At 50.4% G+C, this 14,176-nt stretch overlaps 1 protein-coding gene across 1 annotated transcript in view; it reads left to right on the forward strand.

The window, feature by feature from the left end:
* SCN5A (sodium voltage-gated channel alpha subunit 5) overlaps positions 1–14,176 on the forward strand; it is a 93,645-nt gene that overhangs the window by 24,068 nt on the left and 55,401 nt on the right. Inside the window, 5 exon segments of the mRNA XM_015568313.1 lie at positions 429–701; positions 1,631–1,810; positions 2,433–2,804; positions 7,602–7,734; positions 8,524–8,762. Of these exon segments, the coding sequence (XP_015423799.1) occupies positions 429–701; positions 1,631–1,810; positions 2,433–2,804; positions 7,602–7,734; positions 8,524–8,762 (1,197 nt within the window).

Genomic DNA, 14,176 nt, shown 5'->3' on the forward strand with positions numbered 1-14,176 from the left:
ACGCAGGACTTGGGAGCGCCTCTACCAGCAGGTGCGTGAGTGCTCAGGCCAGCAGAGGGACACCAGGAACGGGCTCAGGACCCCGCACCGGGGCCCAGGCTGTCCCTGCCAGAGTGGCTCCAGCAACCGAGGAGGGTCAGAGGACAGGGGACCCTTGCATTTGAGGGATGGGGGCTCAGCAAACAAAGAAACTCTCTCTCTGCTGATGACCAAGTACCCATCCCTTGGACATTCTGCTCTGTGAGTGGGACTCTCCTCCACCCTATGTGATGGAATTTCCCCTGCTGACTGTGACAGGCTGCCCCTCTGTGGGTGGGACACCACTTCCTATGCGTAGGTCATTCTGTAGGACACTTCCCTCTGTAGGTGGGACACGCTCTAGACCCTCCCCAGGTGTGGCCATTGAACTCCTGGCACATCCAGGCTAGGCCACTCTGAAATGCCATGACCATGACCCAGAAGGGTGCCCAGGGAGGATGACCTCTGCCCCCCTGCTCCCCCAGACCCTGAGGTCCGCAGGGAAGATCTACATGATCTTCTTCATGCTTGTCATCTTCCTGGGCTCCTTCTACCTGGTGAACCTGATCCTGGCTGTGGTCGCCATGGCCTACGAGGAGCAAAACCAAGCCACCATCGCTGAGACGGAGGAGAAGGAAAAACGATTCCAGGAGGCCATGGAGATGCTCAAGAAAGAGCAGGAGGTGGGTGAGCGGTGCAGCCACGGGGCCTCCAGACCAAGCCCTCCCCTAACTGTGGACGCCTGCAAGCATGGTGCCTGCTGGGTGTGCTGGTGCCTGGAGGTGTGGTGCCTGCTGGGTAAAGGTGGTTCCTGTGAGCATAGTGCATGCTGGACAAAAGAGATCCATGTGTCCATGGACATAGTTATCCAGGTCACTGGGTGCCTTCTGGTGGGGCAGTGAGAAGGGTCCAAGGTTGGAGGCCTGAGCCAGCCTAGAAAATAACCACAGAGCCATAGGAGGTTTGGCGCAGTGAATAGAGCGTTGGCCTGAAGGTCCCAGGTTCGATTTCAGTCAAGGTCATGTACCTCAGTTGCAGTCTTGATCCCCAGCCTGGTGGGGGCACATGCGGGAGGCAGCCAATCGCTGTGTCTCTCTCCCATCGATGTTTTTCTCTCCCTCCCTCCCTTCCACTCTTTCTAAAAAATGAATGGAATAATATCCTCCGGTGAGGATTACTAAAAAACAATAAATAAAAAGAAAACCTCAGAGCAAGCCTGTTGGAAGCCAGGCTGTAGACATCTTTCTTCTCACTGCCCCATGCCACCACCCCCAGCACCCATTTTGGCTAGCCAAACCTTCTAGAAGGTCCTCTGACCTCTAGGTCTTTCACTTCAGCTCATTGACACCCCATCCATCTGTCCCCCACACTCGCCTCTTCCAAACGCTGCCATGTCAGCCACGATTCTCCTCCTCCCTGGACTTGGTTCTTTCATAGAACATTCTGGGTCTGTCTGAGCTCATCTCTCCATGATGCCCTGATGTGGGAGTAAGTGTGCAAGTCCCCTTACTGCTGGGGAAAACCAAGGCCCCAAGAGTTACCTGGTGGGTCTTAGCCTGCGGCTGCATGTAGTCCCGATGACCAAGACATCCCTTCTTCCGCCCTGTTCCAGGCCCTCACCATCAGGGGTGTGGACAGCGTGTCCCGCAGCTCCTTGGAGATGTCTCCTTTGCCCCCAGTCACCGCCCATGAGAAAAGGAGCAAGAGGAGAAAACAATTGTCTTCGGAGACGGAGGAGTGTGGGGATGACAGGCTTCCTAAGTCGGACTCGGACGATGGCCCCAGAGCAATGGTAGCCCCCTGCCGTGGCCCTGCCCCCGTTAGGGCAGATCAGAAGCCCTTCATGTTGGGTCCCTGGTACAGTCACAGATGGCTGCTCCCCAGGGAGGGCATCCCGCAGCCCCTCCCAGCCCTTCCTGTTTCCCATGGCCATGTTTGGGGTCAAGGAGCCCTGGGCAGCGGGACGGGGTAGGTCTGGGTGTTATGATATCCCACATTTCAGCCAGGTCCCCAGCATTGATCTGGGACTGTGATACACCCTACAGTGTCAATTGGTAGGACACCAAGGACAGGCCCATATGAGTGAGGGGCATGGCTGCTTGGGCCAGGCTGGTCTACACTGCAGGAGCCTTCCTGCCTCCTCTCCCCCTGCCCAGCCTTAGCCCAGGTGAGCGTCGATCTCAAAGCCCCAGAGGCACAGGCTCCAGGTGAGCAAAGGTCCCCGAAAGGACAAGATTGCTCTAGCCCCGCCCCGTTCCCTGAACACCCCACCCCTCGGCCCAGCTCACCCACACTGTGTGGCCAGCTAAAGCCCGCAGTCCTCTGAGCAGGTGAGCTGGACGGATGCCACAAGAGATGAGTTGGGAGCACTGGAAGGGCTGTCGGGGTGATGTCCTGTCTTCCTGTGCCCTCAGAACCACCTCGGCAACACCCAGGGCTTCAACAGGACCTCCGTGAAGTCACACTTCAGGCGAGGGAGCATTTTCACCTTTCGCCGGCGAGATACGGGGTCGGAGACAGATTTTGCCGATGATGAAAACAGCACGGCGGGAGACAGCGAGAGCCACCGCACGTCACTGCTGGTGCCCTGGTCCCTGCGCCGGCCTAGTGCCCAGCCACAGCCCAGTCCCGGGACCTCAGCTCCCGGCCACGCCCTCAATGGCAAAAGGAACAGCACCATCGATTGCAATGGGGTGGTCTCCTTGCTGGGGGCAGGCGACCCTGAGGCCACCTCCCCAGGGAGCCGCCTCCTCCGCCCCATGATGCTGGAGCGCCCCCCAGACACGGTGAGCCAGCCCGCGATGTAGCTCCAGGGCAGAGCTGGTCTCCAGCTCATCACCAGGGTCAGGTCGAAATACACCCACCCCGTATTTACTGAGCTCCGGGTGTGTGCTGGGTTCTGGAGGTGCGTTATGCTGATAAACAGGGATGATAGTTAAGTATTTAATAATTGGTAAATGATAGCTAAATGTTTAATCATTGGTAAGGCCGGGGCACTGAGATGCCACGGTGGCACGGAGCCAGTGTCCTGAGGACCCGTGTGTGCCCTGTAGACCTGCTGGGTCCTTGGCAGTCCGGAGCCTCCTGGGAGAAGGGCCAGAATGGCAAGGGGACACTTCCCAGGTTTTGGCCAACAGTTAGTCACCAAGTCTGCCACGTGTCAGTACATGAAAACCGGTGACTCAATACTAGCCCAGTAAGTCGTGTGGAGGATGGGAACAGAGAAGAGGGAGAAGGAACCCCCATTCACTAGGAGGCATTTAGACAAATGAAAGCAAAGGTGGGAGCCAGGCTGCTGTCTGAAACTCCCAGGTTTAGAGGAGTGGACCGCACCCCAGGTTCTGGAGACCAACTGGTTTATAATCCGGCTTTGCTGCATGGCCATGGGAAAGTTACTGTGCGTCTCTCGCCTGTAAAATGGGTTAAAAATGCCCATCGCAGGATTGTTGCAAGAGGGAAGGGGCTCACAGGGGTAAAGCGATTAGGATGAGCATATGATGTTATGATAACATCATCATAACGTACCTTCATTACCTCGTCTTGGGGAGGCAAGTTCCAGGCCTAGAAGACAGCAGTGCAAAGGCCCTGAGGCAGAAACTGGCCTCGCCAAGGGGAGGACGTGCCATGAGGTCAGTGTGGCCAGAACCCAGGGAACAAAGGGGAGAGGAGTTGGAGTTATTGTCAAAAAGGTAACGAGGAGCGGCCAGGCTAGGTCATGAGAGACCAGTTAGAGTTGTAATCTCTCAGTCAGCCAGTCCCGTGACAGACTGATGGCCGCCTGATCAGTCCTTGCTGACCCCTGACACCCAACGTAGTGCCCAGAACAGCCCGCCCAGGCAAAGGGCAGACACGTGGCTCAGACCCCAATGCCTACAGGGAGATGGAAGAGGGCAGGCTCTCTGAGGAAGCTGGAACAGGACAGGGAAATGGTCAGGAGGGGGGAGGGGAGGCTGAAGAGGAACAGCTCACAGCCAAATGGCCTGTTTTGCTCAGACGCTTGCTCTAGCTGCGCGACTCTGCACAGATTCACACAGCTCTCTGTGTCCCCATTCCCTCATCTGTAGAGACAATAAAGGGAATGTCCGCGCCGGCTGGTTGTGGCGAGGACTGAGTTAACACCTATCCGATGCCCAGCCCAGTCCTTGCCTCACATTCCAGTCATTATTATTATTATTATTATCTGTGATTGTAATTATTGAGCAGGAAGGAATCAAGACTCCTGGGGCGCAATGCAGAGCGCCTGGGGCCCTCACACTCCTCTGGGGAAACCAAGTGGGGGGGGAGAGCAGACTGAAGCTTCCGGGTGAGTCCGGGAGGCCCCAGGCCATCCCCTGTAGGGTGGGGTATCTGACTTCCCAGGAGCACCACATCCCAGTGGCTGCAGACTCCCCCTCATGCCCAGCCTGGAGCCTCAGCCCCGTGGATTCAGGAAGCGAATAGAACCTCCTAATCTCGTTAGGGAGAGAATCGTCTCGTAGGGCACATGTCGGGAGGAGCCCGAGTTCAAACACTTCATTACCGGGAATTCTGACCTCAGCATTCTCACTTCGGTAGGGCCCATTTGTAACCTTAAAGGGATTAGCTCGGCCAAGGGGGTCATTTGCGAAGTTAAAGGAATTAGTGGGCCGAGATGGAGACTCTGAAAAGTTAAAGAGATTAGCAGGCTGCAGGCCCCGGGAATGCCTTCCTGGCTTCTGGTTCCCGGTGAGACGCGTCTACCCATTTCTCATCAGAAAACAAAACACAGTGTCAGGCACGAGGTGGGCCCGGAGTCAACATGGGAGGGCAGGAGGGAGGGCCACCCCGACGGACCGCGCGTGTTTCATTTATCCAGATTGTTGACCCCTTGCTGACTCCTGACCCCCAACACAGTGCCCAGAACAGCCCACCCAGGCAAAGGGCAAACACGTGGCTCAGACCCCAATGCCTCCAGGGACATGGGAGAGGGCAGGCTCTCTGAGGAAGCTGGAACAGGACCCGGAAATGGTCCTGTTCCCTGTCTGCCTGGGAGTGCCTGGCCCAGAGAGAGTCACGTGGGGCCAGGCGAGGCACAGTGAACAGCCACTCCCTAGATTTCATCCCCCTCCCCCCACCATCAGCAAGTGAGGGCAGAGCTAGAGCTCTCACCCCAGCCTCCCCGTTCCCAAGGATCTATCCATCCACCAGGACATATCCAGGGCCAGCTGGCTGCCCTGAGTGCCACACAGTGTTTGAGACTCCAGGGTTATTGCAATGAACAGAACAGAAAGAGCCCTGCCCTGGCGGAGTTTGCCTTGTAGTCAGGAAGACAGATAGTGAACGGGTCAGCATTCCCAGGTAGCAATAAGGGTCATGTTATAGGAAGTTGCCAGGGGGAGGGATGGGGATGGGAACTATTAGTTAGAACAATCGGGGAAGGCCTCCCAGTGGAGCTGACATTAAAATTGACAGGCAAATGATTTAGGGAGCCAGCCACAAAGACATGGGAGCGTGGTGTTTTAGGCAGAGGGAACAGCAATTTGAAAGGCTTCTGAAGAGAAATGGGCATGACCTGAGAGAGCCGGGCAAGACCAGGTGTGGTGGAACCTGCGGGAAGGGATCTGGAATGAGTTTGATGAGTTAGGATTTGGATTCTGCAGAGCCTTGTAGGTCATAGGAAAGTTTGAATTTATCCTGAATAAGATGGGGAGCAGTGGGCTGGGGGGAGCTGTTGATCAGAGGCATAGCATGATCTGATTTTTAAGGGACTCCCTTTCTGCTGTGTAGTGGATATAGGGAAGAGAAGAAGAGGCCAGTTAGGGGGCTATTGTGGTGGTTTTAGGAAAGGGGTGATGATAACTTGCACTAGAATGGTGTATCAGTCAGCTATCGCCACACGTAATGGTGTGTAACAAACTACCCCTGACGTCAATGGATGACAACAGTTTTTATGCTCATGCTCAGTCCTCTGCAGGTTGACAATGGTTCGGCTGGTCTAGGTTGGGCTTAGCTGGGCAGCTCTGCTCCGGACTTCACGTTGGCTTGGCTCCACACTGGGTCAGACGCAGGGCTGCTCCTGTCTATGTGCTGAGTGAGGCCCAGGCTGCAGGAGTGGCAGCTACCGAGGGAAGCTCTTTTCTGGGAGGATGACTGGAGCACAAGAGCAAGGCCAATGGCACAGCTTGTTTCAGGCTTCTGTTCGCACCATGTCCACTGACATTGCATTGACCCAAGCGAGTGTGTCACCTAGAGGACGGGAAGTTTGTTGGTCCACCCTGGAAGGGGAAATAGTAAATACTTGCTAAATGATAACTCGAACTCTTACCAACAGTAGAGGAGGAGGCGAGAGGTTGGGAGGATTTAAGACAAACTGGTGAGTTCAGCTGGCCAGGAGTACCTAGGTACTGTTATTACACCAGCCACCTCAGCCCTGGCAGGTGCCTCTGCTCGCATACTTCCAATGACGGGGAGCTCACTATCTCCCTGGGCAACCTTTCAGGGCAGCCCCCCACCCCCCAATTGCAAAGGTTGACCAGAACTTGAGCCCAGATAAATTTAGCTCCCACCCCAGGCCCTGGCTCTGCCACCCTGGGCAGCCTAGGCCCATCCTCCCTGTGACCTATAAAGGTCATAGAACCTTGGTCTTGCACGTTGAGCAGCCAGGTGCCTTCAGCACCCCCCAGCGCCGGCTCACAGACGGTGGTGATGCAGGGCCGCGCTGATGGGCAGCCTTCGTGGGCCACCCATAGTTTTGAGCGGGGGAGGGTGGTGCTGAGTGAGCCTAGAGACGGCTGCTGCATCCACCTTCGTCAGGACACGTCTCCATCTGCAGGCCTGGTTCCTTCCCCCGCAGCAATGATGCGAGCACATTGAAAACAGGCCCCAGGGTGCAGACCAGGGCACACACATGGAACTGCCTCGCTCTCTTCATTGTCTGTATCAGAGTCAGAGTGTCCCCACAATTGGTTTTCAAATTCTTCCTACTGATTCGTTGTTTTGTTCCTGTGGTACCGGGGGCAGTGCTGCAATGGACATCATCGCATGTATATTTTTGGCGCATGTGCAAAATTATTTATGAAGTCAGATTACCAGATGAGTAATTGCAGAGCCAGTTTACAGTTCTCTTGGTGGAGAGAGCCAAAGTGTCTCCGCAGAAGTCCCCACCAGCCACGCGGAAGGAAGCCTTGTGCTTTATGCTGCTATGACTGTCGCCAGGGAGCGTGGCAGATTTTTTTTTCAGCTTCGTTATGTTCTTGACTCTAGGGAGCTTGTGGTAAATTAAGACTCCCGGATCGTCCTTGCATGGACTAACATGTACGACAGCATCTGGTTAATAGAACTGGGTCATGTAGTTCCTGTCCACAGTCAAGAACCACCACTTCCTGGAGATGGTGAAGAATAGAGAATGAGGGAGATAATAATTGCTGAGAGGGGTGGGGGCGTGTTAACTGGGAGGGAGCTGGGAGCAGAGAAGCCCAGCACCCGCTGTCCCATCAAGACCCCCATCCTGTCTCCCTGTGACCTTCCCAACCTGAGTCTGAACCAGCTGCCCCAGGCCCAGCAGCTGCCCCAGGCCCAGCGGACACCGGTCCCCAGGCTGACGCATATCTCCCGATGGTACGCAGACCACTCCATCGGAGGAGCCAGGCAGACCCCAGATGCTGACCCCTCCGGCTCGGTGCATGGATGGCTTCGAGGGGCCAGGAGAGCGGCAGCGGGCCCTCAGCGCAGTCAGTGTCCTCACCAGCGCCCTGGAAGGTCAGCACCCCCCGGCCCTGGTCTCATCCAAACACTCCCACTTCTGGTCTGGGCACCCTGTCGTTACCCGGACCTGAGCCAGGCCTCCCTCTGCCTTGGACCATCCCCCAGCGGCTCCAGACTTCTCCGTCTGTGTCCCCTGCCCTAGGTGTTTCATTCCTTTACGCTTGTCCTTTCCTGGGCATTGTCAGGAGCCGCGTCTGTTGCTTTCAAACTTTCCCACAAGTGTCCTGGCCTGTCCCAGGTGTCGATCAGTCTCATCTGGTCCTCCCCTGAGCACCTCCCTGTCTGCCGGGGGCCATCCTCCCCCAAGCATGCCTGCTCTGGCCTCATCCCAGCCAGTCCCACCCTCGGCAACCCCCGTCTTGTTCCCTCCTGCCCCATATGTGTTCACAGTTTCTCCGGCCTGTCCCAGGCACCACCACACCCCCTGTCCTAACACGTCCACAGCTATTCACTCCTGAGTGTCCCTAATATCTGAACTCGCCTGTCTCGGATGCTGCCTCCTTTCCAGTCCGCCCTGATCTGTCCTGTCCCAGTTTTCCCCACATCCATCCCTGCTCCCTGCCCCCTGCCCTGTGGTCCTCTTCTCCCATATTTCCAGGGTAAGGAGTCAAGACACAGCCCCCCTCCCCTTCCCTTTGTCTTCCCTGCCTCTTTCGAGGACCCCCTGCCATGCATGCATCAGCCCTGTCCCCTCCCTGGCTAAGCCACGCATCTTTCCGGAGCACCCTGAGTTATGTATGAATCAGTCAACAAAAGCAAACCAGCTCCCCGGTGTCCCCCCAGAGCTGGAGGAGTCTCACCGCAAGTGCCCGCCGTGCTGGAACCACTTCGCCGAGCGCTACCTGATCTGGGATTGCTGCCCCCTGTGGATGTCCATCAAGCAGAAAGTGAAGTTCATGGTCATGGACCCCTTTGCTGACCTCACCATCACCATGTGCATCGTGCTGAACACGCTCTTCATGGCCCTGGAGCACTACAACATGACGACGGAATTCGAGGAGATGCTGCAGGTCGGAAACCTGGTAAGGGCCGCTGGGAGCTGACTCCAGAGGGGGCATCCGGGTGCGAATGGCTCTCAGCCAGCTGTCCCAGCCTGCCTGGCTCTGGGCGCAGGGATCCAGAGGGCAGAAGGATTTTCCGATGGTGGGGTCATCGTGGAAGGCATTGTGAAGTAAGGAGTTTCAGCATCAGCATTTAAGGAACAGAGAGATATAGTTGGGAGGGAGAGTTTGGGGATAAAGGTGAATGAAGATGCTCAGAGGTGACAAAGCAAAAGGGAGGTGGGGGTGAGCCTGAAATGGGTGGGGACGTGAGATTTGGCAATAATAGATGGAGGAGGGGAGGGGGTACAAAAAAAGGCAATTCTCTTATAGCCAGAGTTTCTGTAGGTGGACATCGATGTTTGTTGGATGGAGAAGAGGATGGATAGATGGATGGATGGATAGGTGGATGGATGGATGGATGGATGGATGGATGGATGGATGGATGGATGGATGGATGGATGGATGGATGGATGGATGGATGGATGGATGGATGGATAGATGGATGGATGGATGGACACTGGGTGCAGCGAGTAAGTGAAGCAGAGCCAGATTTGAATTCTGACTCAGCTCTTACGAACTATATGTGACCTCAAGCAAATCACTTCGGCTCAGTAATTGCACAAAACATATTTCTTGAATTTAATAAATGTAAAATTAGTATGACGATGCCAGCTTTATGGGAAGCTAATGAGGACTGAATAAGATAATACGTGTAATGTCCTTGGCTCAGAGTTTGATAAACAATAAGCACTAAAGATACATGATAACTGGGGTTATTACTGCTGTTGTTATTATTAAAGAGACTGTCCCTGGAAGTTAGGATGTCTGGGTTCTAATTCTGATTTCTTCCTCTTGAGATGATACCAAGCCCTACCTCTTCACTAGAAAAAGGGGAAACTGAGGCCTGAGAGGGGACACAGTGGTGACAGAGCTGGGCATGTAGCTTCTGTCTCCTGACTCTGAGCGACAGAGCCCGCTTGGCTGTGTCCAGATAAACACAGTCAGCCCTTCCCCCAGGGGAGCCCCGGGAAAGGCTGGCAAAGACCCCCACTGGTTTCCAGAAGGAGCTCCTAGAATCATTACCGAGTTTGGGGAGAGGAAGGGAGGCATTTGCTCTAACCCCTCTCTTCCTGCAGACCCGGCCCTGTCTTGTCCAGCTGCACAGGGGCCCACCCCCAACCAGGCAAGCAGGTCTCCCACACTTTGGGGTATGAAGATTGTCTTCCCTTATTACTTTCCATATCTAGGACTCTGGACAGTTCTCTGCAGGATCCAGTCAGATGTTTTCACAATTGTGTGCATTTGCTATAATTCTAGTTTTATATGCAAACAGGAGGGAAAGCTGTCTCCCAGTCTGCAGGGGCCTCATCACCCAGCTGTGCCTCCCTTGCGTTGGTCTTCAGATGGCGGTTACGTCAGGTTTCCGTTGAATGCGGTTTTAGTGGAATGTGACCCTTGGTTCGGACCGAGCTCCAAGTCAAGGTGATGGGGAGCTCTGTTGGCCTCGCCGGATCATTAAGTAGTGATTGAATCGCAGCTGTGTTTAACCTGTGGTTCGATGATTACTAGTAGGTCATGTTGTTGGATGATAGCTCTGTTTGGTTCTGTTTGGAGGGCTTATTGCTAGCATGTAAGGTTTGTATTGTCTTGCAGTTAATATATTTTCGATGGTTTAAATAGTCAATGGAAAGAAACCAAACCACAAAAATAAGCATAGTAGGGGAAAAGCCTTTCAAAGCGTGCCACTAAAGACAAATTCCAGGAAGGAGGAGATTTCTAGAGCTGAGTAACTTTTAGCCCACCATATAATCAAACGTTAAAAGCCATGCTGTAGGCAAGCCTGAGAAGTCTCTGACTGCGAAACAATTAAAGATATAGCCAGCATTCTTTGACGTGCAGAGCAAAGTTCATGAGAACGTAACAAAAATGCCCGCGTGCCAAAAACAAAGAGGGACTTAAAAACTATAGCAGTAAACATGACATGGTTCTGTCGTTGCTCTGGATGGGGTGGGGAGTCGTTGATGCTGTGAGTGATCTGGGGGTTTGGATTTCAGTGACCATGTAGAGACTTTGGGACAGTGTGAATAGGGGCTGGAACTAAGTAGCCCATAGGTATATGACCCTACATTCAGTAAAACGGTGAACCAGAAAAACCCACACACAGACGCTGGGAAATGAAAAAGAAGGAAGCTTATCAGTCTCAGCCAGCAAATGCCGTACTCAGAGGGAAATTTATAGCCTAAAGTGTACAGGGTGGGACACAAGTAGGTTTGCCGTTATTCATTTGGAAAGTAATTAATAAAATTAATAAATAATAATAATACAAGAATAAACTCTGTGTTTCATGTACGCACAACTGTAAACCCACCCTTGCCCTTCCCTATATACATTAAAAAAGAAAAGTTGGAAATTAATGAGCCAGTCATTTGATTCAAGTCGTTAGTAAAAATGTAAAGAAAATTAAAGATAAAAGCAGAAAATTAATACATAATTTTTAAAATGTAATTATGAAGTTTTTTATTTTCTTTTATCAAATGGAATGTTTTGTTTTTTTAATAGTTCTTCATTCAAAGTATTACATATGTCCCCTTTCTTTCTTTTTTTAAATATATTTTATTGATTTTTTACAGAGAGGAAGGGAGAGAGACAGAGAGTCAGAAACATCGATGAGAGAGAAACATCGATCAGCCGCCTCCTTCACATCCCCAGTGGGGATGTGCCCGCAACCCAGGCACATGCCCTTGACCAGAATCGAACCTGGGACCCCTCAGTCCGCAGGCCGGCGCTCTATCCACCGAGCCAAACCGGTTTTGGCTGTCCCCTTTCTTTCCCCATTGACCCCCTCACCACCCCATTATCTGTGCCCATGGGCCATGCATAGATGCATCCAAGGTCCTTGGTTGATTACCTCCCACCCACCTACCCCCACCTTCCCTCTGAGATTCCACACTCTGTTTCATACTATGGAGAAGTTTTTTTTAAACAAACATATTCTGAAACGACTAATAGACAAATTTCTTAGCAGGATTAAAATTTAGAAATTGAAGGTACAAATACATTAAAGATGGAAAAGAGGCAGAACTACACAAACAGTAGAGATTAAAACACAATGTAAAACATTATAAACAACTTAATGCTAGTAAATTTTGAACAGACTAAGTGAAAATTTTTCTAGAAAAAATGGAAGTTACCAAGAAGAGATTTAAGACCATAAAGAAACGAGAGGGAAAAAAAAGCCAAAACAAATCCAGCAGTGTACGATTAAGAAAAATCAAATAAGTAAAGTATAAACTCCTCGTGATCAAAGTGTGTTTATGCCAGGCACATATGATCTTCCCTTCAGTGTGGAAAAATCATCTAATAAAACCAAACTCTTTGTGGTAAGAACTCTTAGCAAACTAGAAATAATCTGACCCAAATGATCTATAGTATCATTCTTGACCATGAAACGTTAGCAGTCTTCCCATTAAAAGTCAGGAACGAACATAGATGTGAAGCTGGTGGTAGTCGTAGCTAATACTTGTTGAACACCTAATTTCTGATAATAACCAGTAAGGGAGATGCTATTATTATTATTGTTCCCATTTTACTGATAAGGGAACAGAGGCACAAATCACTTAACCGCCGTCACACAGCCAGGAAGTGGTAGAGTCAGGATTCGCAACCGAGCAGTTTGTATCTAGAGCCCTTGTTCATACCTGGGGCACTCCACTGCCAGGCTCTCGCTCTAGCTTTGTGCCTACCTCCCTGCTTCCAGTCCAAATTATACCGGAGGTCCTTATCACCATGGTAACAAAAGGAAAAGAAGAAAGAAGAGAACAGATCGAACATTACTTCTCAGATTATATTGTTATCTATATAAATAATTCAAGAAAATCTACACAAAGACGATCAGGACTAGTAAGAGTTTACCAATGTTACTAGGCACACGCTCAATTTACCCACATTCATTCTGCTCCTCGCCACCAGGACCATTTGGAGAAAGTCATGTTTAAAAGTTGACACTCTTAAAAATAAATAACAGTAAAAACTAGGAGGAATCTAGGAAGAAATGTAGCAAAAGATCATAATTTTTATATGAAAACAATTTAAACTTTTAAAAAGCACAAAAGAAGACTCAGATGAGTGGAGAGATAGACCATTTTTGTGAATGAACGTCTCAATTTTGTAGAGATAGCAGTTCTTCCCAAATTAGCCTAGATATTTAATGTAATTCCAATAAGAATTCCAACACAGTTTTTTATGGGAATTGACAAGGTAATACTAAAATTCATATGGAAAAGTAAAGTCTATGAAGATAAATTAGGAATCGGGTGGGGAATTTACCCTACATGTATTAAGATATATTATAAAGTTATAGTATTGTTGCAAAGATAGAAAATTGGATCACTGCTACAGAATTGAGAACTCAGAAGTAGAAAATGCATATTTGGTGACTTGATAAATAATAAAAATGGCATTACAATTCGGTAGGAAAATGATAGATTATTTAATAATAAATAACTGGGCAGAATGGTTATCTATAGAGAAGAAAATGCATTTAGATCCCTACCCACACCGTACTCATCAATTAGTGGTGGGGAATTGGATCCAACACCTAAATAGGATAAAGCAACATTTTTAAACTTTCAGAATAAAAGTGAGAAAAAATCTTGGGGTTTGGAAGGCTGTCTTTAGCAACATGAAGAGTTTATACCATGAAAGAAAAGATTGATAAGTTTACTTATATTAAAATGTAAAATACCCATCAAATAAAGGATACGATAAAACAAAGTGAAGTCATTGCCATAAACTAGATATTGATACTGTGAAAAGTATTCAACTAGAAAGACAGGAAATCCAGAATCGATTTTGAACGCTTATGCATCAGTGAGGAAAAGAGGGACAGACAACCCAGGGGCAAAAAGACAGCACAGTGGACAGAGGAAATGACAGGCAAATCCCAAAGGGGACACACAGATGGGTATAAACAAACGAAAAGAAACACAGACAGAGGGAAGCGGGCTAGGATTGGTGGGGGGAGGGCAAGGAGGCAGGGAAAGGGACATATGTAATACTTTCAGCAATAAAGATTTTTTTTAAAGAAACACAGAGGAATGCAAAGAGCAACATTGAGATACTATTTCTCACCCCTAAGAGAATCAGAAATAAACTTGCACGTGTTGACAAGGGTGTGAAACACTGAGAAGTCACACTTTGTAGGAGTCTGGATTTGGTACAGCCATCACAGGGGGCAATTGTACAATCAGGTAAATCACTGATGTGCATACCCTACAACTTAACAATCATATATATATATACAGTATCTGTGTGTGTGTGTATATATATATATATACACTATATATATACACATACAGTATATGTGCATACCCTACAACTTAACAATCATATAT

The sequence above is a fragment of the Myotis davidii genome, unplaced genomic scaffold (genome assembly GCF_000327345.1).
Source record: "Myotis davidii unplaced genomic scaffold, ASM32734v1 scaffold663, whole genome shotgun sequence".
Lineage (NCBI taxonomy): Eukaryota > Metazoa > Chordata > Mammalia > Chiroptera > Vespertilionidae > Myotis > Myotis davidii.